A 27,326-nucleotide genomic window follows, 5' to 3' on the forward strand; every position below is an offset into this window, starting at 1 on the left:
CCAATGATCATGCTGAGAGGCCTGAGCCCAGATACTGAATGCCACTCCTCTCTCCCCGAGCATCTTGTGGTCCCGTGACTCCTCCTCCTAAAGCTACTGGAGCAGCAGGCTTTCATCCGTGTGATATTTACTGAGGCCTCACTATGTGTCAGGCACTGTTCTAGGCTTTGGGGCATCAACAGTAAGCAAAACAGACAAAAACCCCTGTTCTCGTGGAGCTTACATTCTACGGAAAGAGACAGTGAATAAATGAAATAGATTCCAATAGGTCAAACATTAAATAGTGACAGGGGCTGATAAGAAAAAGATAAGGTGATGAAGGGGAGAGACATGAGGGAATCAGGGTAGGGAGCCTTTAGATGGGGGAATCAGGGAAGGCCTCGTTGAAGAGAGTGACTTTGGGGTAAAAACCTGCAGAAAGTAAGGAAGCAGACCAGGTAGATAACTCAGCCAAAAGAGCATTTCATTCAGTGGGAACAGCAAGTGCAAAGGCCCAGGGGTGGGAGTGTACCTGGTAGAGGCAATGAATAGCACGGGAGGTCCATGTGGACCTGTGCATCTAGCCAAAGAGGAGTAAATGTGGAACAGGAAATGAGAAATGGAAGGGGTCATATCACGTGGGATCTTCAGCTTGTATGCGGAGTGAGATAGACAGTCCTTGATGTGTTTGAGCAGAGAAGTGACAAGAGCTGGCTTACACTGTAACAAGATCACTGGCTGCTGTGCGATAAACAGAATGAAGCGGGGCAAAGGGCAGAAGTAGGAAGCCAGGTTAGGAGGCTACCGCCTTAATCTAGGGCAGAGATGATGCCAGCTGGTGGGTCAGCAGGGGTGGTGAGAAGTGGCTGAACGCTGCCCACATTTTGAATGTAGACAAAACCAGATTTGCTGAATACAGGATATTGAGGGAAAAAAAAAATCAGGTCAGTTCCAGGCATGTCACATTTTAGACGTTTACTAAGCCTTCAAGTGGAGATGCCAAGTGGGCTATTGGATATACAAACCTGGAGTTCAGAGACAAGGCCAGGCTGGAGATACAAATGTGGCAGTGATCCTACTATTTGGTGGCATTTAAAGTGATAAGGTTTGGATGAGCTCACCAAGGGAATGAGCGTAGATAGAAAAGAGCCCTGGAGAAGGAAGGATTCGCCATTTTATATAATTCTTTCCAAAAGTTCTTTTTTTCCCCCTCCTCTTCAAAAACTCCAGCTATAATATGACAACCCTATAAGAATGAATAGTTATGCTCGTAAGCCAAAGTGTGGTATAATTCCACCTCTTTCCCAAAGATGGGGCTGGACCTGAAATGACAAACTTCACACAGTGCCACTCACCTTTCAGAATAAGCTGAGACTTCTCAAAAGGCAGGGCGACCCCTGCCCGGCTGGAGCTGGCAGATGCCATGTCATCACCAGGAAACTGAAAGACAAACAAAGCAGCAGGTTTAGAGGATATCTGATAAGAGACTGAGGAACTGAACCCAATTTTTATATCTAAGTCTAAAGAGATAGAAGCAAGAAAATATAAACATCCAGGACTTCTCTAGTGGTGCAGTGGTTAGGAATCCACCTGCCAATGCAGGGGACACGGGTTAAAGCCCTGGTCCGGAAAGATCCCACATGCCACGGAGCAACTAATAAGCCCGTGTGCCACAAATACTGAGCCCGTGTGCCACAACTACTGAAGCCCACACGCCTAGAGCCCGTGCTCCTCAACAAGAGGAGCCACCGCGATGAGAAGTACATGCACAGCAACAAAGAGTAGCCCCCTTCACCGCAACTAGAGAAAGCCCACGCGCAGCAACAAAGACCCAACACAGCCAAAAATAAATAAATAAAATTTATTTAAAAAAAAAGAAAATATAAACATCTAAGCAACTGCAGCCACGCTGCTTCAGGCAGAGTGATGTCTGTCTCATAATGACTACTGAATCTGGGTAGGACTTGGATGGGCTAAGAAGGACACAGCACTGCTATATCAACCTCTTAAGGATGGAGAGCCTAAAATAATATCTCCAAAAAGAAAGTCACAGTTCAACAATTTTTTAAAAAGTAGGGACCTTCCCGGCAGTCCAGTGGTTAAGACCCTGAACTTCCACTGGAGGGGGCACGGGTTCAATCCCTGGTCGGGGAACTAGATCCCAAACGCCTCATGGTGTGGCCAAAAAATAAATAAATAAAATTTTTAAACATTAAAAAAATTCTAAAGTAATATTAAACCAATTTTTTAAATGGACAGAAGATTTTAATAAAAGTTTCTCCAAGAAGATATACCAGTAAATGTGTTTATTGGCCAAGGAAATGACAGACCAGGATTCAATCTACATCTTCTGATTCCAAAGCCCAACATTCATCCAGTCGACTACTCTGCTATCACCTGGATGTGCACATGGGCCTGGCCAACAAAGCACATGAAATAATTTTTGATGGACCTCATTAGCCATAAGGCATCCCTGTCACTCCATCTTGGCTAGAAGCAGAAGTCTATCTTGCATTTTGAGTGGATCTTTTACTCATACATAATTGTGTAACATCGTCATTTGTCATTTGGAAAATATTTGGTTCACTGAGTTCTATAGATATTCCAAATGTTGACCCATTTCATTATACCCTATCCAAAATATCACATTTGTGAATGTCACCACTGATCTCATCAGACAAGTTTTTGAGTATTGGGAAGCTGTCAAGCTCTTTGTGGTAGATGGAAGTCTTCCAAATTTCTAATTTTCACTTAAAAACTCATATTCTATCATTGGCAATAAGCACTGTCAGTTGTTTTCCTTGAAGTGACAGGCTTACTTCATTCATCTTCAGGAAAATGTCTGCCAAACACCCAAATCTATTAACGCTAGTTCATCTGTTGATTTTTTTTAAGTAAAAATGGTATTTCATGAAAAAAGCAACTATGTAATACAGCTTTTAATTGAGTCATACAAGTACTTTTTCTCAGCACAACAATTATACTTCAGTATGCAGGAGAACCTCAGGTCCTCTTTGCACATTGACAATACTGAGCTTCTGATACTCGCCCTCAATCCTGTTCCACATCTCAGTTAATGACAACTCCCTCCATCCAGTGGCTCAGGCCAAAATTCTGGGGCTCATTCGTGCTTCCCCTTTCCCTCTCACACCCCACATTCAACCCATCAATAAATCCTATTGATTCTACCTTTAAAATATTTCCAAGCTCAAACATTTCTCTCCATCTGCACTGTCACTGCCTTGCTCCAAACACCATCATCTCTTAGCTGGGTTATTGTTTTTCCTGCTTCTGCTCTCTGTCCCCTTCAATCCAATTTCTACGTTCAGCAAGAGTCCTGTCTTTTAATATGTAATCAGATCATATCACTGTGCTATTCAAAAACTGGAAGCTATCCAGGGGCTTCCCATCTACCTCAAAGTCCTTGTAATGACCTTAGAGGGACGGCGTGATACACTACCACCCACCTCTCTGACCTGGCCTCCCATTTCTTTCCCCTCTCCCTACCTTCCCCATGGGCCTCCTCGCTGTTGCTTGAACATGCCAGCCACGTTCCCCCATCAGACTTCTACCTCTCTGTCTAGAATTCTCTTTTCCCAACTGTCCACATATACAGCTTATTCCTTCACTGCCTTCAGGCATTAACTCAAATGTTGCTTTCTTAAGGGGCCTTCCCTGGCCACCCTGTCAACCTCACCTCTCCACACACACTGTACCCATCCTTCCCTAGTTTACATTTCTGCCTTAGCATTTATCACTGACACGGTTCATAGTGTATTGATTTCTTGTGTGTACTGTCTCCCTCCTCTAGAAGGTAAGCTCCATGAGGGCTGAGATGTGTGTCCCCCTCTTAGCCCTGTAGCCTACTATCTGGAATAGTGCCTGGCTCCTAGTAAGAACTCTATATTTATTGAATGAATGAAGAGGTGCATCAACTTTCTGAAATTCAAAAGGATAATGTTTTGACTCCCTTGAAGTTTTTTTGGTAAAGCAATAAACATATCAACTCTTTTACCCATCAGATTAGCAAGAGATCAGAAGTCTGACAATAGTGTTGCTGAGAAGTCTCACAGGCTTCTGGAAGCAGTGCAAGTTAGACGGTACCTGGCAACCTCCGATAGAGTTAAAGATGCATATATTGTAGTTCCCAGGATTCCACTCCTAGGTATTTGCCAATAAAGATGCATATATTGTACTTCCCAGGATTCCACTCCTAGATATTTGCCAGGGGAAAATCTTCCAACAAATGCAGAAGCAACCGTGTTCAAAATGTTCATCATGGCAATGTTTATAACAGCAAAAATTTATAAATAACCTAAATGTCCATCAATGAGGGAATGCATAAATTGTGAAATAGTTATAAAATGGGATGCCATATAGTTCTTGAAATGTATGAATTCAACTGATATGTACAAACCCCAAACTATAATACTAGAACTAAAAAAAAAAAAAAAAAAGCAAGTGATAGCTTAAGTGTAGGGCAGTGCCATTGGTATACACTTGAACTTTCACAAAACAATTGTATCTACTGTTGTGGACACACATAAATGGTATGAAAGTATAGAAGCATGGATGGGAAGGAACCACACCAAGTTCAGGACAGAAGTTACCTCTGGGGTAGCGGAAGAGGGAGCAGGGGAACTGGAGTGAACAGAGAGACCAAGGGAACTTCGACTGTATCTGCAACATTTCATGTTTTAAAGGAAGAAGTTCTGAAGCAAATATGGCAAAATGCTACTATTCATTAAATCCAGATGGTGGTTTTTATGACTGCTTGTTATCTTATTCTCTGAACCACTTCATATGTTTGATCTTTTTCATAATTTAACAATAGTTTTAAAGGGGATAAAAAGATGATATCTTGAGTAATGAAGGAAAGATTAATGATTGTAAATTAAGCCTCGGGGCTTTTAGTAACAGGTTAAAGCACTAAAAGCTGGAAATCCATTATTTATAGACTTTAAAAAGAAAACAATTTTAAAATGTTTACATCTACTGGGACTCATTCTAAGGGTAGAAGCAACTTGACTAAGGGTAGTTTTTAAACTAGCTTGTTCTCCCTGAGCTTTAACTGTTTTTAGCCTTTGCTATGAACTAGAGAGAATTCTGGAGAATGAAACGCAAAGCCCTCGCATGGCCTGTTACATGGGAGAAAGACCAAACCTTTCGATCTATACTTCGTGGCTCCAAAACAAAACCAATCAGATAAATTCCAGAGGCGGCTCAGAACAAAACCAACAGGGAAAGTAGTAGAAATAGAGTAGATAAGACTACCATGTTTTCTTCCTCCCATGTCTTTCATAATTACAGGCCACTGTTTACTAACAATAGCCCATGTTATTTATGCACGGCTTTGTCTCCAGATCCATTAGCAAGATACCACCCTGACACTACAAGGTAGGTATCTTTTCTTTTCTTTTTTCTAAATAAATTTATTTATTTTATTTATTTATTTTTTTGGCTGTGTTGGGTCTTCCTTGTTGCGCACCAGCTTTCTCTAGTTGCGGCGAGCGGGGGCTACTCTTTCGTTGCGGTGCGCGGGCTTCTCATTGTAGTGTCTTCTCTTGTTGCAGAGCACGGGCTCTAGGCGCATGGGCTTCAGTAGTTGTGGCCTGCAGGCTCAGTAGTTGTGGCGCACGGGCTTAGCTGTTCCACAGCATGTGGAATCTTCCGGGACCAGGGCTCGAACCCGTGTCCCCTGCATTGGCAGGCAGATTCTTAACCACTGCACCACCAGGGAAGTCCGGCAGGCGGATTCTTAACCACTATGCCACCAGGGAAGCCCCAACGTAGGTATCTTGAATTGAACCTTTGCAATCCATGTATAAAGACAAATAACCATTACTGTTGAAGGGAAAGTACCCCAAAGTACCTATAATTTCTGTCTCAGGGCCCCATATTGGACAGGATTTCCAATGGGCATGAGGTCCAAACTCCTACTAGCCACTTTAGGAAGCTTATGAAACCTGAGACCCAGATTTTACTCTACACCTGTCTCAGCAACACAAATAGATGACTCTGTACATGCACTCAAGTAATTTTTTCCCCTGCTAATAGTGATGAGAAGTGTTTGCATTCAAATCACTTCCACAAAAACTGAGTTAGCATAAGCCTGGGGCAGGCAGGGGGAGGAGGGAGAACATGTTTAAAACATCACCAAAGGTTATAGATGCTCAATGAATTTCATTATTCAAGGAAGTCATGGATTTATCAGGAGAAAAAGGGGGAAGCCAGAACTAAGTGTGGTAGATCTACCCAAATTTCTTGAAAAAAAAAACAAAAACATTATCCTCTGAACTTAACCTCTATGTAAATCTCGACAAGCACTTTTTAAAATAAAATATAAAATAACAGAGTAGAAAATATTAAAGTACACCATACATAAAGGAAAGTATTATTTCATAAAAAGTTTGTTCAGATAAATGTACATTTACATCTTCATGTATATTGGGTCATGATATAAAATATGTATATGTCTTACTAAAGATTGTAGTCAAAACCTCTTGAGAACAACTGCTCTATAACAATCCTATCTTACTTAGGGTTTTGGATTAGAGAGACACAAACACTAAGCAAATAGACAAACACTAGATTGGGGACTAACTAGTCACTCAGAGAAATGCCATCGGTTTATTATTATCATTTTAGGTCTGAGAAATTTTCCCACATCTATGTAAAACAGTATTTATTCAATCATTCAATACATACTGAGCATTTATTCTGTACCTTATACTGTTTTTGGTGCTAATGATACATCAATGAATAAAACATTTAAAAAAAATTCCTACCCTATAAGAGTCTTCTGGTAAAGAGCCAAGAATGCTCCTGGCTCTGGCAGGGGGATGGGAAAAGTAACCATTGTGCTGTATGCCCAGAGTGTTCTCTAACAGCAGCCTTCACTCCGGGAAAAGGACTCTACCAGGACTTATCCCAAGTGCGGGGGAGGAAATTTCCCTGAGGCCCCCTCTAGACTTCTTATCGCACTGAGAAAGGAAAACAGTTCATAAACACTTGTAAAGGTCACAGCCCAGGGACAGAGACCCACTAAAAGACTGAGATTTAATCATAAAATTATAAAATGCTTTCCCTCTCCCATACTCTGCCACCATATCGAGGGTCCAATAAAGTAACAGTGGATTACAGCTGAAAGAGCTAAAAGGTGTATACTCTATTTAAGAAAGAGTTCTTAGGGAAGACCAGAGATTACAGGGGAGACAAAAACAAGGATACTAGCATAATTTGAGGCCTCTGGTACCTACAATTACATCAATCATTAAACACAAGCCAACTCCTAGCCAGATTACACAAAACTCCCAACTAGATAAAGGCCTATTCACCTCAGTTCCTATTACCTAATACATCCTGCCTGGCTTTCAGTTAGAAATTATAAGTTATGCTAAAACGTAAGAAAAAATAGTGTGAAGAGACAAAGCAAGCATCAGAATTAGACTCAGATATGACAGACTTTGGAATTATCAGACAGGGAATTTTAAATAACTATGATTAATATGTTAAGTGCTCTAATGGAAAAAGTAGACAACATATAAAAACAGATGGGTAATGTAAGCAGAGACATGGAAACTCTAAGAAAGAATCAAAAGAAAATGCAGAACATGGTAACAAAAATGAAGAACGCCTTGATGGGCCCATGAGTAGACTGGATGTGGCTGAGGAAAGAATCAGTAAGCTTGAAAATATATTAACAGAAACGTCCCAAACTAAAATGCAAAGAGAAAAAAAGAATTAAAAAAAAAAAGAAAATACAGAACTGCCAAGAACTGTGGGACAATTTCAAAAGGTACAAAATACACATGACTGGAATATCAGAAGAGAGAACAGAGCAAAAGAAATATCTGAAGTAATATGGTCAACAATTTCCCAAAATTAACGACATAACACCAAATAATAGATCCAGGAAGCTCACAGAACATCAAGCAGGATGAATACAAAAATCAAAAAATAAACTTAAAAAAGAAGCAAGGAGAGAGTGCAGTGAAATATTTAAAGTGTTAAAAGAAAAAACCCGGGACTTCCCTGGTGGTCCAGTGGTAAAGACTCCGCGCTCCCAATGCAGGAGGCCTGGGTTCGATCCCTGGTCAGGAAACTAGATCCCGCATGCACACTGCAGCTAAAGATCCTACATGCCACAACCAAAGATCCCGCACGCCGCAACGAAGATCCCGAGTGCCGCAACTAAGACCTGGTGCAGCCAAATAAATAAATAAATATTTTTAAAAAGAAAAAAGAAAAAACCCACCAACCCAGAATTTTGTATCCAATGAAGTTACCCTTTAAAAGTGAAGGAGAAAAAAAGACTTTCTCAAACAAAAACCTGCCCTGCACGAAATGTTGAAAAGAAGTTCCTCAGAAAGAAGGAAAATGATATAGGTCAGAAACTTCTACCTACACAAAGAAAAGAGCATGGCAGAAGGAATAAATGAAGCTCCCACCACTGGCTTCTTTATACAGTAAAAGACTAATGCTTAGGGGAACGGCATATGTGGGAAGCGGATGCCAAATAGGGAACAGACAAGAGAACTAGAGAGGTGATGAGAGATATGGGGAAACACCATGCAGTGAAAGAACACAGGAATTTGGGAGGGGGTTGGAAGTAGAAATGTTGAACATTGTGGACAAGGCAAGTCTCACTGAGAAGGTGACTTCTGAGCAAAGATCTGAAGCAGGAGAAGGAGGGAACTGAGGATATCTGTGTTAGAACATTCCAGGCAGATAAAAGGGCAAGAGCTAAAGCTCTTGAGATGGTTGCATGTCTTGAAAGTGTAAGGAACGAAAGGGGGCCAGCGTGCGCGGCTGGAGGGCAGTGAAAGAGGAGGAGGAAGATAGTGATAAGAGATGCACCTGGAGAATCCCCTGGCAGTCCAGAGGTTAGGACCGTGTGCTTTCACTGCAGGGGCCATGGCTTGGATCCCACAAGCCACATGGTGCAGCCAAAAATTTTAAAAATTAAGAAAAAAAAAAGATGCAACTGAACTTATCCTGTTAGGTAAAGTCATCCTTAATGAACTATGAAATGCCTTGGAGCAGTGGTCCTCAATTCTTTCTACACATTTGAATACCTGGAGAGCAATAAAAACAAAATGAAACAAAAAAAGCCCCACTGACAACCAAACCCTAACCTCAGAGATTCTCATTGGATTGGTCTGGAGTGGGCCGGGGACAGCTGTGTTATTTAAAAGCTACCCAAATGATTCCAAAGTGAAGTTGTGGTGAGAACCACTGGATCAGTGTTACTGAATCAGCTGAGGCTTCAACTAATTTGACTGCACTGAAAGTAGGACTTTACCTCTGTCAGAAGGCTCAAGGTTAAACTAAAATTATGTTCCAAAATTGCAAATGAAAAAGTGGGGGGAACTTCCTGGTGGTCCAGTGGTTAAGAATCCACCTTCCAATGCACTGGATGCGGCTTCAATCCCTGGTCGGGGAACTGGGATCCCACATGCCGCAGGGCAAATGAGCCCACGTGCCACAACTACTGAGTCCTTGCGCCGCAACTACAGAGCCCACATGCTCTGGAGCCCGCATGCCACAACTACAGAGCCCGCATGCCACAACTACTGAGCCCACACGCCACAACTAGAGAGCCTGCATGCCACTCTGAGCCCGCACACTCTGGAGCCCGCATACCACAACTAGAGAGAGGCCCGCGAGCCGCAAATGAAGAGCTGGCACGCTGCAACAAAAGATCCCACTTGCCACAACTAAGACCCGACGTAGCCAAAAAAAAAGAAAAAGAAAAAGTGGGGTGATATGTAACTCTAGGAACAGAATACAGTGGAGGAGCTGTTCCAGGAGTGGTTCCAAGGAGACTAAGTATTGCACCACCTTCCTTGATGCCAACTTTTCCCACAGAGAGTCTTCCAGGGGCTCTCAATGAACATGACAGATTAAACACCTATATTTATCTCTGCTCCCTTCTCAAACCCCAACAAAATGTCAGGAAAGAAACACAAAGAATGTAAACCCACTAAAAAAGAATGGAAAAGGAAACAACAGAGATGGCAGCAACATTTTGGAAAGTGGCAAGTGAGTCAAAACTGAAATCTAACTGCCTGCGATGGGGGAAGTGGGGTTAAAAACAGGAGGGCTGGTAAAAACCTGCATGGAAAAGAGTGCCAGACTCCAGTCCCCACCCACTTCAGCTAGGCACTCATCCCTCCCTAATCCCAAACAGAGAGTTAAATTTTAATCTCTGGATAGGTTAAATCAGACCTGAGAACTTAAGGCATGGTTGAGAGTAGGGATAAGGCACCATATTGATCCAGGGAGATAAGAGAAAGTCTATATCATGAACTATGAGAGGTTTCCCCACCCCCACTTACCTTCCCTCATTTGGGTCCTAGCACGCTTAAGCATCCACAACTGTGGAGAGACTCAGACATAAAAGCCAAATATCAAAACAAAGAGGATAAAAAAGAACTCATTGGATAAGCTGATCCTCAAATTCATAAGGAAATGCAAAAGACCCAGAATAGCCAAAATATCTTGAAGAAGAAAGTCGGAGGCTTCACACTTGCTAATCTCAAAATTTACTACAAAGCCACAGTAATCAAGACCGTGTGGTACTGGTATAAGGAAAGACATACAGAGCAATGGTATAGAACTAAGAGTCCAGATACAAACCTGTTGCAGGAAGGGGGACCCCTTCCAGGGCCCGAGAGAGGGCTCTTGTCTCACACTCGGAAATGAATTGTCCAAGGAGAAACAAGTGCTGACAAAGCAAGAGACTTTATTGGGAAGGGGCGACCGGGTGCACAGCAGCAGGGTAAGGGAACCCAGTAGAACTGCTCTGCCACATGGTTCATAGTCTCAGGTTTTATGGTGATGGGGTTAGTGTCCAGGTTATCTCTGGCCAATCACTCTGACTCAGGGTCCTTCCTAGTGGCACACACATCGCTCAGCCAAGATGGATTTCAGTGAAAAGGAAGAATCCTTCTCACTAGAATCCAGAAGGGAGGTTGATAGGACATATGGACTGGAGTCTCCTCTCTCCTTTTGACCGGTTGCTGGTAGCTTGTTAGTTCCGTGTTTCTTACCAGGACCTCCTATTGTAAGATAACTCAGGCAAGTGGTTACTACTGTGCCTGGCCAGGGTGGGCAGTTTCAGTCAGCGGTTCCCTTAACAATCCCACACTGATGTTCAAGTGATTTTAGACACAAGTGCAAGATACAGTAAGTCCCCTACATACAAATGAATTCTGTTCCGAGAGCACGTTCGTAAGTCCAATTTGTTCATAAGTCCAACAAAGTTAGCCTAGGTACCCAACTAACACAATCAGCTACATAGTACTGTACTGTAATAGGTTTATAATACTTTTCACACAAATAATACATAAAAAACAAACAGACACAAAAAATAAAGAAAACATTTTTAATCTTACAGTACAGTAATCTTACAGACAGACACGTGAACTAACTTACATGACTGGACATGCAAACGCACGTTTGCATCTTTGAAAGTTCGCAACTTGAAGGTTCGTATGTAGGGGACTTACTGTAATTCAATGGGAAAAGAACAATAGTCTTTTCAACATATGGTGCTGGGGCAACTGGATATGCATGTGTAAAGGAAGGAAGTTGGACCCCTCCCTCAGACCTTAGACAAAAATGAACTCAAAATGGATCAAAGACCAAAATATAGGAGCAACTATAGAAGAACCAATTGGTGTAAATCTTCATGACTTTATCTTTTTTTAATTTTATCGAAATATAATTAATTCCATGACTTTATATTAAGAGATGGTTTCTTAGATATGATAGGAGAAACACAAACAATGGAAGAAAAACTAGATAAATTCAACTTCATCAAAAATTTAAAATGGGGCTTCCCTGGTGGCGCAGTGGTTGAGAGTCCGCCTGCTGATGCAGGGGACACGGGTTCGTGCCCCGGTCCGGGAAGTTCCCACATGCCGCGGAGCGGCTAGGCCCGTGAGCCATGGCCACTGAGCCTGCGCGTTCGGAGCCTGTGCTCCACAACGGGAGAGGCCACAACAGTGAGAGGCCCGTGTACCACAAAAAAAAAAAAAAAAAGGCAAAAGATTTAAACAGACATTTCTCCAAAGAAGATATACAAATAAACAATAAGCATATGAAAAGATGCTCAAACACCATTAATCACTAGAGAAATGGAAATTAAAACCACAATGAGATACCACTTCACACAAACCAAAATGGCCAAAACCAAAAAGCATACAATAATAAGCACAAGCGAGAACTTGGACAAATTGAAATCCTCATACGCTGCAGGCAAGAAATGAAAAATGGTGAGCAGCTTTGGAAGAGTTTGTTCAAAAAGTTAAACACAGAATTACCATTAAGACCCAGCCATTCCATTTTTAGGTATACACCCAAACGAACTGAAATGTGTCCACACAAAAATTTGTACACAAATGTTCATAGCAGGATTATTTGTAGTAGTTACAAAGTGGAAACAACCCAAATGTTTATCAACTGATAAATGGATAAACAAAATGTAGTATATCCATAAAGTGGTATATTATTTGGCCATAAAAAGGAACGAAGTACTGTTTCATGCTGCAATATGGATGAACCTTGAAAACATTATGCTAAGTGAAAGAAGCCAGAACAAAAGACCCAATTATCATATTTCATTTATATGAACTATCTAGAATAAGTAAACCCACATAAACAGTAAGTAGATTAATGGTTGTCCAGGGCAGAGGGTTGGGGGTCGGAGTGACCGTTAAGGAGTACACGTTTTCTTTTGGGTGATGAAAATATTCTGGGATTAGATAGTGATGATGGTTGCACAACTTTGTAAAAAATACTAAAATCCACTGAGCTGAACATTTCAAACTGGTGAATTTTAAGGTATGTGAATTATATTTCAATTTTTTTAACTCATAGTTAAATGTAACCGTGGTCAGAGAAAACCTCAAAACAATTCAGAGAGATAAGAGAAAATGTTTCATCCATGAAACAAAAACAGAATGTAATTTTAAAGGAAGAAAGGAAGGGAGAGAGGGAAGTTGGTTGGTTGGTTGATTCAGAGAATAAGCAAATGCTCTTGGAAAGGACAGATCTCATAGCAGAAATGAAGTTGATAAAGTGAGGACATATTCTAAGAAATAGAACCAAAAGAAAAAGAAGATGGTAGATAGGAGAGAAAAGACTTTTTTTTTAATTCTTCCTTTTTGTTTTCTTTTTTTTTTTTTTTTGGCCATGCAGCTTACAGGATCTTAGTTCCCCGACCAGGGATCAAACCTGGGCCCACAGCATTGGAAGCTCGGAGTCCTAACCATTGGACCACCAGGGAATTCCCAAGACTTTTTTAAAATAGTAGATTCATTTAAAATGTCCAATGTCTGACTTAGTCCAGAAATAGAAAAGAGGACAAAAAGAAAGACAGCAAAGAAATGTTACAGATTTTTCTTAAGCTGAAGGATATACATTTCTAGACAGAAAGAACCTGAGTGCCCAGAACAATGAATGAAAAACAAAAACAAAAAAACACACTAAGACAAAACGTCATGAAAGTTCAAAACACGAGAACAAAGAGTATACACGCTTCCAGCCACATTTACAAAGAACAGGAATCAGAATGGCATCAGACTTCACAGTACTACTGGATGCTAGAAGACAATGCAATGCTTCACATTTCAGATAAAATTATTTCCAATTATTAAATAAAATGATTAATCCCAATTTATAATTAAAATGATTTCCAATCCAGAATTCCATAACCATCAGTCAAGCATGACAGGAAAACAATGATATTTTCAGCTTCGTAACGTGTCAAAAAAATTGCTTCCAAAGCTCATTTTCTTATGAAGCTACTGAAAGATACGCTCTAGGGGAGTAAATGAGAAAGTTGGAGGACAGTGTGTATTCACATGGGAGAGGCAAAAGGAATTCCCAGATTAACGATGAAGAGAAATCCCAAGGCATTACTGTCCATTAGCCTAGAGAGCAACTAGTCCAGATGAGAGAGTTCATAAGACGTGTCATCTTTAGATGAAAGAAAAAAACTGACAAAATAGATTAGATGAGGCATCTGATTGCACTGAAAGAAGTATTATTTTAGCTCTATCAGAATGTTTGGGGCTGAGGTAGTGATAGGTACACAGAAAATTATGCGAATGAAAAAATCAGGAAATAAACAACTCTAGTAAAAACAAAAGCTATTATGAGAAAGGAAATGTAATCCTAATACACAGTGTGGCTCAGCTGTGAATAATATTTATAATCAAAATAGCATGAACAATTTAATCAAAACTTGTGATATGGCTGTAATCAGAAGGTGGGGGTAGATGAGTACATTTGTGGAGACTGGCCAGAAAGAGAGCTCAGCATCCATCCTCAGTGGTTAAAAGGCAACAGATAAAACTGACAAGCTAAGAAATGATGGTGTACGGATGCCATTTAGAGAAGCAGAAGTCTATACCAGAAAAGAGCTCAAAGAGTTAAAAAGCAATAGATAAGGGCTTCCCTGGTGGCACAGTGGTTGAGAGTCCGCCTGCTGATGCAGGGGACATGGGTTCGTGCCCCGGACCGGGAAGATCCCACATGCCGCAGAGCGGCTGGGCCCGTGAGCCGTGGCTGCTGAGCCTGCACATCCGGAGGCTGTGCTCCTCAACGGGAGAGGCCACAACAGTGAGAGGCCCGCGTACCACAAAAAAAAAAAAAAAAAAAAAGCAATAGATAAAACTGACAAGCTACACTATTTACAATAGCCAAGACATGGAAGCAGCCTAAATGTCCATTGACAGAGGAATGGATAAAGAAGATGTGGTACATATACACAATGGAACGTTACTCAGCCATAAAAAAAACGAAATAATGCCATTTGCAGCAACATGGATGGACCTAGAGATTATCATACTAAAGGAAGTAAGTCAAACAGAGAAAGACAAATATCATATGATATCACTTACATATGGAATCTTTTAAAATGATATAAATGAACTTATTTACAAAACAGAAACAGACTCACAGAGATGGAAAACAAACATGGTTACCAAAGGGGAAAGGGCGACGGAGGGAAGGGATTAAATTAGGAGTTTGGGATTAGCAGATATAAACTACTATATACAAAATAGATAAACAACAAGGTCCTACTGTATAGCACAGAGAACTACATTCAATATCTTGTAATAAACTATAATGGAATATATATATGTGTGTGTATATATATAACTGAATCACTTTGCTGTACACCAGAAACTAATAGAACATTGTAAATCAACTATACTTCAATTAAAAAAAAAACTGACAAGCTAAGAAATGATGGTATAAGGATGCCATTTAGAGATGCAGAAGCCTATACCAGAAAAGAGCTCAATGAGTTAAAAGTCATTGACTCTACAGAACAAGAACCAAGAACAAAAGGGAGTGAAACAAGGAAGTGCTGTTGCGTTATGAGCCGTGTAATGCTATTGGACTTTCTAAACTAAGTGCGTGTGTTATTTGGGGCATAAATAAAATTTAAATTCAAGAAAGGAAAAAGGGTCTCTTCAAATCAGGTCATACGATGATGTCCTTATTTAATTTTTACAAGAGCACCCAGTCTACATTTAATTAGTGTAGTGGGTTGAACTGTAGTCCCCAAAAGATATGCCTAGGTGCTTACCCTCTTGGAACCTGTAAATGTGACCTTATTTGGAAATAGATGTAATTACGTTAAAGCTCTCAAGATGAGACCATTCTTTAGGGTGGGCCCAGTGTCCTTATAGGAGACAGAAGAGAGAAGACACAGACACAGGGAAGAAGGCCATGAAGACTCGGACTGAAGAAATTCCCTGGGTGTCCAGAGGTTAGGACTCGGCACTTTCACAGCTATGGCCCGGGTTCAATCACTGGTCAGGGAACTAAGATCCCGCAAGCTGTGCGGCCAAAAAAAAAAAAAGACTGGGGCTGAGATTTGAGTCTCACAACCTCAAACCCACAAATGCCTAGAGCCACTACAAGAGGCAAAGCAGGATTTCTCCCCCAGTGCGCAGAAGGATCTCAGTTCTGCTGACACAGCTGACACTTTGATTTCAGACCTCTGGCCTCCAGAACTATACAGGAACAAATTTCGGTTGTTTTAAACCACCAAGTTTGTGATAATTTGTTACACACAGGAGGAATTGGAAATTAACATGATTAAGGACAAAGGCTTTTGAAAGATGTGGATTTCATGACAGCAAGCTGAAACTGAAAAGCCTCTTCCAACAACACATCCTTGGGGCACTAGATTTCCATATCCACCTGGACCCAGGTCCGGCTGTAACCTCCCTTAAGAAATAGCCCCTGCAGGGATTTCCCTGGTGGTCTGGGGGGTAAGACTCCACGCTCCCAATGCAGGTGGCCTGGGTTCGATCCCTGGTCAGGGAACTAGATCCCACATGCATGCTGCAACTAAAAGATCCTGTGTGCCGCAACTATAGACCCAGTGCAGTCTAAATAAATATTTTTTTAAAAAAACAATAATAATATTCCATTTGTAAGGACACACCATATTTTGTTCATCGATTCATCAGTCAATGGACAACTCAACATTTGTCTTATTAGGACGGGTTTTCCTTTTTTTTTTTTTTTTTGCGGTACGCGGGCCTCTCACTGTTGTGGCCTCTCCCATTGTGGAGCACAGGCTCTGGACGCACAGGCTCAGCGGCCATGGCTCACAGGCCCAGCCGCTCCGCGGCATGTGGGATCTTCCCGGACCGGGGCACGAACCCATGTCCTCTGCATTGGCAGGCGGACTCTCAACCACTGCGCCACCAGGGAAGCCCCCCCCTTTTTGGGGGGGGGGGGTTTGATTCTTTTTTGTTGTCGTTGGCTGAGCCACGCGGCTTGCAGGATCTTAGTTCCCCGACCAGGGACTGAACCCAGGCCACCACGGTGAAAGTGCCGAGTCCTAACCACTGGACCTCTAGGGAGTTTTCAGGATGGGTTGATTCTTGAAGCCAGGCGACTATAACGGTCAAGGGCACCTTCAGCAAGAGGGCAGCCAGCCTTCTGACTGTACCTTTTCCAGACCCCTTTGATTCACCTCATCCAGTCCTGAGCCACGGTCAGTCTTTCAACAGATGCTCATAGACCCCACTCTGTGCCAGGCCCTGGAAATACAAAGCAGAATGCCACGGGGCCCCTGCCCTCTGGGAGTTCAGATATCTTACTCTAAGAGTCCCCCATTAAATAAATCCTCGAAGAGCTTCTGGCAAGAGAAAGCAAACACATGTCAGATTTAGCAAGTGACAGTTCTTGCAAAATTTGAAGTACCTGATTATTCTTATCACCCAACTTCGGCAAGAACCTTTCAGACCAGTAAATCTTTTGGAAACAAATAGGCTTCACCAGTCACTAACCATTGAGTGGCACTGGACAAGTTACTTCTCATCCTCTCTAAATTTCAGTTTCCTCATCTGTGACATGAACCTAATGATAGCACTACCTTATAAGATTATCGTAGGGAATAAATGAGTTCAGGTAAAGCAGCCAGCAAATACTAAGTGCTCTTCAAGTAGTACTACAAGCTAAACTTGTTCTTCTTGATGCTGAAATTCTAGGCTCTTGAGATTCCTGAAATTCTTGACCCAGCTTTGAGTCAAGAAATCACTGAACACTGATCTTGAGACGAAAGAACCTGTGTAGCAGATGAGGCAGGGAAAAGCAAAAACGACTCACCAGCACCAAGAGTTTATTTTTAATTAGGCCACTGTGGAAACAGGCAGTGCTTCTTATTTATAAGTACAGATCCACCCTGTATCCACTTCTTGAAAGATGCGGATGAGAAGGGTCTGTTCAAAAGATTCTTCCTTCCCTCCACCCTCTCATGCTTTTCCAACGCTAATGCTTCTTTCTCCGCCTCTTTCCTCTGTTCAGCATTGAGTTACCTTCCATTCCCCGAAGGCCCATATTGAAAAACAATCAAACAGAACTGAAGTTGGCCAAATGCCATCTGTACAAAGACCAAGCACATAAGAAGAGAGGGAGGGAGGGACATGGGAAGTCACAGCATTGGAAGCGCAGTGGAATTATAAGCTAGTAATAAAAGAGACTGGGGAGTTCTCTGGTGGCCTAGAGGTTAGGATTCTAGGCTTTCACTGGCATGGCCCGGGTTCAATCCCTGGCTGGGGAAGTGAGGTCCCGCAAACCGCACGGCACAGCCAGAAAAAAAAGAAAAGAGAGAGAGAGACTTGAAAGCAGTTCTAAGGACAAAACAGGAAGCAAAAGGCATGGGTGACACAGAGAGAAAGAGGACCTGCCCTAGGTCAGGGCTGCCAAGTCTTGATATTCGGTATATTCCTAGAAATAGTGATTAACACTTGACTGAAAGCACTGAATGTTTGTTTTCAAGCTACTGGGGCTGAGGCAGGAACAGGGGACTACAACCTTCTCAAAAAGATTCAGTTGGGGGCTTCCCTGGTGGCGCAGTGGTTGAGAGTCCGCCTGCCGATGCAGGGGACACAGGTTCGTGCCCCGGTCCGGGAAGATCCCACATGCCGCGAAGCGGCTGGGCCCGTGAGCCATGGCCGCTGAGCCTGCACATCCGGAGCCTGTGCTCCGCAGCGGGAGAGGCCACAATGGTGAGAGGCTCATGTACCACCAAAAAAAAAAAAAAAAAAAGATTCAGTTGGCTCTTTTTAAGAGAAACAAGATCTTCCCTTTTGTCCCTACCTCTCAGAAATTCCAGAGTCTATAATAGTCTGAAGCAACCCAAAGTCACTCACTGACTTGATTCCAGTGGAAGGTGATGTTCATGCAACCACTACTGCATATCTTACTGACAGAAGCATCAGATCTGGGCTCAGAAGACTAAGGTTCAAATGCCAGCTCCTCCATCTCTTAGCTACGTGACCTCATGCGCAGGTCACTTCACCACAGTGAGGTTGTTTGTTTTAAGTCTATAAAACAGCAGGATGCCTGGCAACAACATACATTCAATAATGTTAGGTAGAACCAATATTTTAAACATTAAAAAGCCATTACCCATCCTTCCAAGCTGTCTCTTTCCCATCCTTCTTGGAGGTCTCTAAATTGGTTGCCAACCCAGAAAGCCTGACGAATTCCAGAAACTGGGACTTATATTGATTTCAGTGGCACTACAAAGATGCACGCTTGGAAGAGTAGCCTCCTTAGGAAGAAAAGAGACCCATTAGCTTGTGGTTTTCAAAACGGTCTTTAAATGAAAAGTGAAAAGGAGAGAAAACAAAGTTCCCCAAGATATAATGCAATGCTATACTTAAAATACCTACTAGTATAACAGTATAAACTGAGATTTTTGTCTCAAAATTGAACTTCTAGCACTCCTCTTGGCTATGTATCCACAGTATGCCCTAAGTGACCTCGCTCAGTCTCTTAGCTCTAAATATCAGCTTCCACATGTACATCCCCAGCCCAGCCCGGCTCCAGACTTCCCTATCTAACTGCCCATGACACCTTCACTTGTTTTTCTACTGGGCACTTTACAATCAGTGCGAAAGAAATTCAGCCCCAGCCCTGTTCCTCCTACAGTCTTCCCGTTTCAGTTAACGGCAATTCCATTCTTCCAGGTGTTCATGCCAAAGATTGCAGCGTTGCCGTGACTCCTTTCTTCCTCTCACATCCCACCTCCATACACCCTGTTGGCTGTACTTCAAAATATACCCAGGGCCCAACCGCTGCTGGCCACCTCCATCACTACCACCCAGGCCATCCTTCACCTGGATCACGGCAGGAGCCTCTCAACTTGTCTCCCTGCTTCTACTCCTCACTCCTCTTTGCTTTCTCCACAAGGCAATCAGAGTAAGCCTGTTAGAAGGCAGGATGAAACATGTCCACTCCACTGCTCAAAACCCTCCAATGGCCCAACTCACTCTGAGGGAAAATCAACATCCCCACGAGAGCCTGCAAGGCCCCCACAACTGTCCATCTCTCCCTTACCCCCAACGCCTCTCTGACCTCATCCTCTCCATCCCCCCTTCACCACCCCCTCCAGCCACACCGGCCTCCAGGCAGGTCCACTAACCTGCCAGGGGTGGCCCTTCCTTCGGGCTTTTGAACTTGCTCTTTCCTCTGCCTGGACCACTGTGTCCCCATTTAGCCACATGGCTCATTTTCTCACCTCCTTCAGATTTTTGCTCAACCGTCACCTTCTCAGGAAGACTTTCTAAGGACCCTCTTCAAAACCACAATGCCAGCCAATAACCCACATCCTGCCTCCCTCCTTTATTACAATGTAATGTGCATTTTTCTCGGTTATTTTGTTTATTGTGCCTTTCCTCACTAAAATTTAAGATCCACAAGGGCAGGGGTTTTTGCCTTCCTTGTATACTATAGTCCTGGTGTTCATAATAGCACTGTCCAATATAATTTTTAATTTTTCTAGGAAACATTTTAAAAACTAAATAGGGGACTTCCCTGGTGGTGCAGTGGTTAAGAATCCGCCTGCCAATGCAGGGGACACTGGTTCAATCCCTGGTCTGGGAAGATCCCACATGCCGCGGAGCAACTAAGCCCATGCGCCACAACTACTGAGCCTGCGCTCTACAGCCTGTGAGCCACAACTACTGAGCCCACGTGCCCCAGCTACTGAAGCTCGCGTGCCTAGAGCCCGTACTCCACAACAAGAGAAGCCACCGCAATGAGAAGCCCGCGCACCACAATGAAAAGTAGCCCCCACTCGCTGCAACTAGAGAAAGTCCACACGCAGCAACAAAGACCCAAGGTGGCCTAAAATAAATAAATAAATAAATTTAAAATAGGTACAGCTAAAAAAAAAAAAAAAATAGGTACAGCTTTAAAAAAATTTTTTTTTAAAAAAATAAAAACTACAGAGGAAATTTCAATTCTATTGTATTTAACCCAATAAACTTTAAATGTTATGATTTATAGCATATATTTGTCATTTATTATGATATTTTAAACAATCAAGGAGATAGTTTACCTCTTTTTTTTTTTCATATTAAGTCTTCAAAAATCTGGTGTGTATTTTATACTCATAGCCTACCCCCAGTGTTCAACACTGGAAAGTGACCACCATACTGGACAATGCAACTCTAGAACAATGCCTGGTAGAGAGTAGGTACTTATAAATATTCATTGAATGAAAAAATGTTTTCCCAGGAAGAGGCAGCTATGATATAGCATAGGATTTTCTAAATTTCAGTTACACTCCATATTCACAATTTTTGCTGTAACCTGTACTATTTTTCCCTTAAAATGTCATACTTTGTCCACTTGAAAAAATATTTTAAAATAAAACTTTATGTTGCCTCTATAAATGGAAAAGAATGGGTCTAAGGATAAAATGCCGGGGCGTGAGTCCCTACTCAATCACTCACTACTTCCAGACTCTAAAGCGAGGACTTCACTAAGCCTCAGTTTCTTCATCTGCAGAATAGGGACAATTCCAACCTTCACAGGATCATGGTGAAGATTAAATGAGATGCTGTCATAAGCTCTTTACAATTAGGAAAGTAGTCATTAAATAAAGGAGACTGAGAAGCCAACCCAAGCCTTTTCCTCATGACTGTCATGTTCACATGGACCAATAACAGAAAATGGCAAGCTTGTCTGACAAGAGAAGAGCTAAGACTCAGGTTCAAATCTCTTGTCCTCCACTTACAGGTCTGTGACCTTTAGAAACTCATTTATTCACCAAACACCAAGTGCCCACAACATGACAGGCACTAGGCTAGGAGCCAAATAAGTCAAATAAGATATGAACCCTGCCCTTGAGGAATTTGCAGTCTAGCAGGGAGAAAGAGACCAGCAGACAAGAAAAAGCAAACAACTGTCAAAAAATCAAGTCATCTCTCTTAGGTCTGTTTGTTCACTGTGAAATGGGAATAACACCTTCCCAATCTAACTCACAGAGCTGCCACAAAAATCAGTTTTTAAATGTTTGTCAAGTACTCCAAAAACCTGAACTCATTATACATTAGCAAAGTACTTTTCTTTTTCCTACTTGTAACCCAAAACAACTCCGGCTCCTGCAAATGTCCAGTTTGAACATTCACTCCAATTGTACCACATCTGTGAAATTCATTCCACTTTTGCAAATGTTAGTAAACATACAGAAAAAGAGGATAAACAGTTTTAGCACAGGTATTTAATCTCAAAATTATGATCCAGGTCACAGTTCTAAGGAACAAAACACAGACCTCTCAGTCAGCTAACTAGGTACAGTTTGTCAAGATAAGCAGTCACATGGTAAAGGAAACTGAATAATTTAAACTGAAGAAAGAGGAAAACTCATGAAGCAGGGTAGGTAGACAGTGTCCAAGGTTACAGCAGTCTCTGCATTGGTGAGGTAATGCTAGGATTAGGTCGTGCTCAACATGGTAGGCTAAAAGTCATTTTACAGCCAGAGCAAAGTGCCCACACTCTTTTTCTTAAGCCTAGAAGTTGATCTGATCTGAGAAAATCTCAAAGAAAGATGATCCCAAGGGCTAGGTTCCCAAGAAGTGGAAACCCTATCCAAGCAGGAGTAACTGGGTGTGACGAAAGCAAGATGATCAAGATTCTGTGATCCTCCCTGAAGTTTAAAAACTGAATGGGACCAAAATCAAAGTCTCGGGTACCAATCATTTACAAAGAGGAAGGAAAGAAAAGACTCTCAGGTGCGGTTCAGCCTGCATCTTCATACTGATTTCTCCTTCTTTCTCCCCATGTCACTCGCCCAATTTCAGGCGACCCATTCCAACTCAGTCCCAAGTCGCCCCTTCCCCTTGTTCCGATCCCTGCACAAAGGTCACTCCTCTTCATCCCTGGCACCTAAGATGCTTTCCCCTTGTGGGAGGACTTGCTGGCCGCCGCACCCATGACTGCCTTCGCGCCCACCTCTGAGCAGCCCCCGCGCACGACCCGCGGCAAGCCCACCCCTCTCGGGCGGGAACCGGGACACCCCTCCTCGGAGGCCGGAACCGCCGCGCCAGGCCCCTCCCACAGGAAGCCGCCGCCCCCCAGCGCCCTGGCCGCGCCTCCCCCGGCCCACCCCGCGCCGCCCGCCACTCTCGGACTTCCCCGCGCCCCCGCCCGCCCGCCGCGCCCCAGAGCCGGTGCTCGCTACCTGCTGCGGCCACAGAAGCGGCGCCCAACTCCTCTCCCACTTCCGCCTTCCACCGCCCGCACTCGGGCCAGGTCACGTGACCACGCGCGGTCACCTGACCCGGAAAAGGCTGGCCGGACCGCAGGTGTGTGCAACCTAGGCCAGGCCTGAGAACCTCTCGCCAGAAGGCCTTCTTATCCTCTGTAGGTTTAAAAGTGGGAGGGGTTTCCACTCGCTAGATGGTCTCCGAGCAATCAAATAAATTGAGGGCTCGCTGAGTTCCAGGCGCTTCATATACTCCTCCCATCAACCCCGAGGGCGGGCCTGTCTTAGCCCCATTTTACAAGTGAGAGGTGTTCAATCAAGTCAGCAGGTATTTACTGAACTCAGGGTTACCATATAAAATACAGGACGCCCGGTTAAATTTGAATTTTAGATAAACAACCATTAATACGTAGGTGTGCCCCAAATATTGCCTGGTACAGTACATGTTTATACTAAAAAACTACTTGTTGTTGATACTCATATTTAATTAGGCATCTTGTGTTTTAATTTGCTATATCTGACGACCCAAAGCCTACTATGTGCCAGGCACGGTTCTAGGCTCTAGAAACACAAAAGTAGCTTTTGTGGAGCGTCCGTTCTTGTGACATGAAACAAAGGCAGAAAGGCTCCAAAACTCTTGCTGGGGGTCCATAAAGTGCCCCACCACACCAGACAATCCCCATTTCCTTAGTATACAGAGTAGACAGACCTTTATGAACTAGAAAAAACATTTTAAATCAGTATTCTTTACTGATAGTTGAGAACTTCAGCTTTGACAAGTTGAATGAAGGCTGAATTTTTCACTTTTAATCACCATTAACTAAAATTAATACTAATCACCTAATTAGCTCTAAGCACTGTGCACTAATTATTCTGTTATTTTTGGTTCTTCCAGTTTGGATGGATCTTGTTATGCGTACAAATGAAACTGGTTGAGCATTTAGTAATTCCAAATCCATCCAGGAGATGGCCTTTCAAGGAGCTACAGCTCTCAACACCTTAATTCCTATCTAAAAAACTATTAAAATTTCTCTAGTAACATTGATGGGAGTTGTACTAATTCTCTTTTAGGGGAATTAGGGAAGGCCTCTTTGATTTGGTGGCATTTGAGTAGGTGTTGACCAAAAGGAAAAAAAGGACTAGGCAAGGCAGGCTCTCACTGTGCATTAAAGAAGTAAAAGCTAAATATATACCTGGACCTATAAAGGCCCTAGGTGATACCTCCCACCCCTCCCCTTTGTTTCATCTCATCTCCAACTACTCTTTCACTCAGTACCCTGCTTCAGCCACTCTGGCCTGAGGGCCCTTGGACTGGCTTTTCCCTCTTCCTAGAAAGCTCTTTCCCCAGGTAGTCAGTTGGCTCACCCCCCATCTCTTTCAGATGTTTTCTTAACTGTCCCTTTCAGTGAAGCCTTTCCTGATCACCCTATTTAAAATTGCAACTCATCTCTTCCTTCCCCTCCTACCAGCCCTTTCCTGCTTTATTTTTTCTCTTCATATTTCCTCAGCTTAGCACTATCTGACTTTCATATGAATGTGTGTACGTATGTGTGTGTGTGTGTATATATATATATATATATATATGTATATGTGTGTGTGTGTGTATATATATATATATATATATATATATATATGTCTGTTTCCCACTACAAAAATTATGAAGACAGGAGCTATAACTCAGCTCTCAAAGCAGTGCCTGGCCCATAGGAGGCCTCTTTAAACAATCTGTTGAATGAATAGACTTCATCAACATTTATTGAGCACTGAACTCATTGCTGAAGGTCCTACAATATAGGAGATTTTTTTTAAGACACAAAAAATCTGAAATATGTCATCATAAAAGTGCCCTGCAAAAGTTAAAAAGTAAATTGAAATGTTCATTTAAGGAGAAAGACCCCTAAAGAAAGACCCCTGATTTCCAACCTACTTAAAGAAGACACACAATTAACTACAATGCAAAGCAGAAGTAATAACTGCTTATTGAGTGATAGAATCAAAATGTCTTAAGTATGGTGAGAAAGAAGGGTTCATATCCGTCCTTGGAGAAAAATCTGATTTGAGTAATGAGGACCAGTTTACAAAGGAAACAATCGAGCTGCTTCTTGGAGACTAAGTACGCAGGGATTGGCCAGTAGAATTTTCAGGCAGAAGAGAAAACAAGGGCAAAGGCAGAGACAAGAAAGTCCAGGACACTCCCAGGAAAGTCCAGAGGAATTCTAGGGATACTTACTGATTTCATGTAGTTTTTCTCTCCCCTACCCCACTGTTAAGCATATAGTTTCATAGCTTGTACATTTTCCAGTCCTGGAAGTGAAGTCAGCTCTTCACTGGCACACAAGACGTTTCTTTCATAAAGGGCCTCACATGTAAAAATTGTCATTACCTCCAGATAAGTTATACATGGAGTTCTAAATATGTTTGAAAGTGTTAATTTGTTAAGGTAAACTGTTTCAAGTGACCATAATTTCATAATAATGTTTGAGATTTCTTCACTTTTTAAAAAACAAGGAGCTTCAAAAAATTGAAGTGTTTTAGAGTTCACTTCACTTCTGAGAGAACCTGTCCCCAGACACCCTGTGCTACCACAGGCACTACCCTCAACTCCCTGAACACTCCCTTTGGACTTTCATACCTCAATGCTTTTGCCCTACTCATCCTTCAAGATTTGGCTCCAAGGTCATAAGCTCGAAGGTGCCCCTAGACACTACACAAAATATCACTTTGTTCATAACTGTTATATCACCCAAATTGTGGTGGTATAAATTAGCTCTCAGTACTTATTTGTTCACTAAATAAGAGTCCTTCTAAGGCTTCAGTGGACTTGAAGACTAGCGAGCATTACAGGGAAACAGAAAAGGGATTAAACTATTACAAAAAATGACAAAAACTACAAAATGTCAAGAAACCTTTTATATTAACAAGTATTTTTAATATTTACTAGAAAGTGAATGGCTCAGAGCCTGATCTTTCTTTCCCTGGCTATTCCCCTAAATCAGTGGTTCTCAAGTGTGGCCCCAGGTCAGCAGCACCAGCATCATCTGGAACTTATTAAAAATGCAGATTCTCCCACCCTGCCCAGACCTACTGAATCAGAAACTGAGGATGAACCCCAGCTATCTAGTTTGCCAAGCTCTCCAGGTGATCCTAATTCACAGTCAAGTTTGACAGCACTGATCTAGATCATTCTTCTTCACCCTAGTGTCTACAGAATTATTGCCAACTTCAATAAACCTCTTTTATTGTGGAGTCTAGTTTCTATATACTCCCTCCCTTTTTAGGCAACAGGAGCAATTGAGGAAGAACTTAGAGATACAAATATTAGCGTTGAGTGGATTATATTTTCTAGGCATGAAATAAAAACTTGATTAGAGTAAGGTGAATGAATGGAGAGGAGACCCAGGCACCTCAAAACAATTCAGAAGTGACATCAATAAAGTTTAGGAAGAGTGGTATGGGTTGAGAGTGGGAATAAACATGACTCAGAGATTCTTACCTCGAGTGCCTTTTTTGGTAATGCCATTCGGAAAAATAGGAACTCAACCAGTGAAGAAAGTTTAAGCGGGGTCAGGAGAGAAAACTACCTTAGTTTTAACCTTCCTCCGGAGTGAAGATGCCAAAAATTTCAGAAAGATGTGGCCAATGGCTAGGCTAGGGAATAAACAGGGATTGGACCTGTAGATTCCAAAGGCATTCCTATAATGCGATAATTGTGATAAGCCTTGGGGATAGATAGTATTGGTGAAGGAGAAAACTTAAGATACAGAGGCCAAGACAGTTCTGTGGTGGGTGCCCCGTGAGCAACGCAGAAGAGATGACAGTGAAGGAGGGTGAGAGATCATCAGAGACACAGCGGGACCAGGATAGTGATGTAACACCAAAGTGAGGCAAGGAGACAGTCCAGAAAGAGGAAATGGTCAGCATTGTAAAATTCTGCAGAGAAACTGAAAGTATAGAGAAATAAAAACAAAAAAATTGATATGATAGGGAATTCCCTGGCGGTCTAGGCACTTAGGATTCGGCCCTTTCACTGCTGGGGCCGGGGTTCGATCCCTGGTTGGGGAACTAAGATCCCACAAAAAAGAAAAGAAAAAAAAATGGAGACATCTGGGGAAGGAAAAGGGATTTGGGCACCTATTAAAAGACCCCCGAGGGCAGTGAACAATTTTTGGAAGTACGATGGATAAAGTATAACCAAAGGGTGGGCTTCCCTGGTGGCGCAGTGGTTGAGAGTCCGCCTGCCAATGTAGGGGACACGGGTTCGTGCCCCGGTCCGGGAAGATCCCACATGCCGCGGAGCGGCTAGGCCCGT

At 42.5% G+C, this 27,326-nt stretch overlaps 1 protein-coding gene and 1 non-coding gene across 4 annotated transcripts in view; both read right to left on the reverse strand.

Moving 5' to 3' along the window:
* Positions 1–23,112, reverse strand: part of WWP2 (WW domain containing E3 ubiquitin protein ligase 2) — a 144,124-nt gene extending 121,012 nt beyond the window's left edge. Inside the window, exons 1-2 of one of the 3 annotated variants that reach the window (XM_019935591.3) lie at positions 22,994–23,107; positions 1,335–1,419 (exon numbers count right to left, since the gene is read on the reverse strand). In XM_019935591.3, the coding sequence (XP_019791150.1) occupies positions 1,335–1,404 (70 nt within the window). In that variant the 5' untranslated portion in view covers positions 1,405–1,419; positions 22,994–23,107. Of the gene's footprint in view, positions 1–1,334; positions 1,420–18,930; positions 19,069–22,993 lie in introns of those variants that run through there. The other 2 variants (XM_019935592.3, XM_073796860.1) reach the window with 2 other exon arrangements.
* On the reverse strand, positions 13,201–13,273 carry TRNAW-CCA (transfer RNA tryptophan (anticodon CCA)). Its single transcript has one exon. It is a non-coding gene; the product is annotated as a tRNA-Trp (tRNA).
* Positions 23,113–27,326: the final 4,214 nt, after the last annotated feature.

This window comes from Tursiops truncatus, chromosome 19, assembly GCF_011762595.2.
Source record: "Tursiops truncatus isolate mTurTru1 chromosome 19, mTurTru1.mat.Y, whole genome shotgun sequence".
Taxonomy (NCBI): domain Eukaryota; kingdom Metazoa; phylum Chordata; class Mammalia; order Artiodactyla; family Delphinidae; genus Tursiops; species Tursiops truncatus.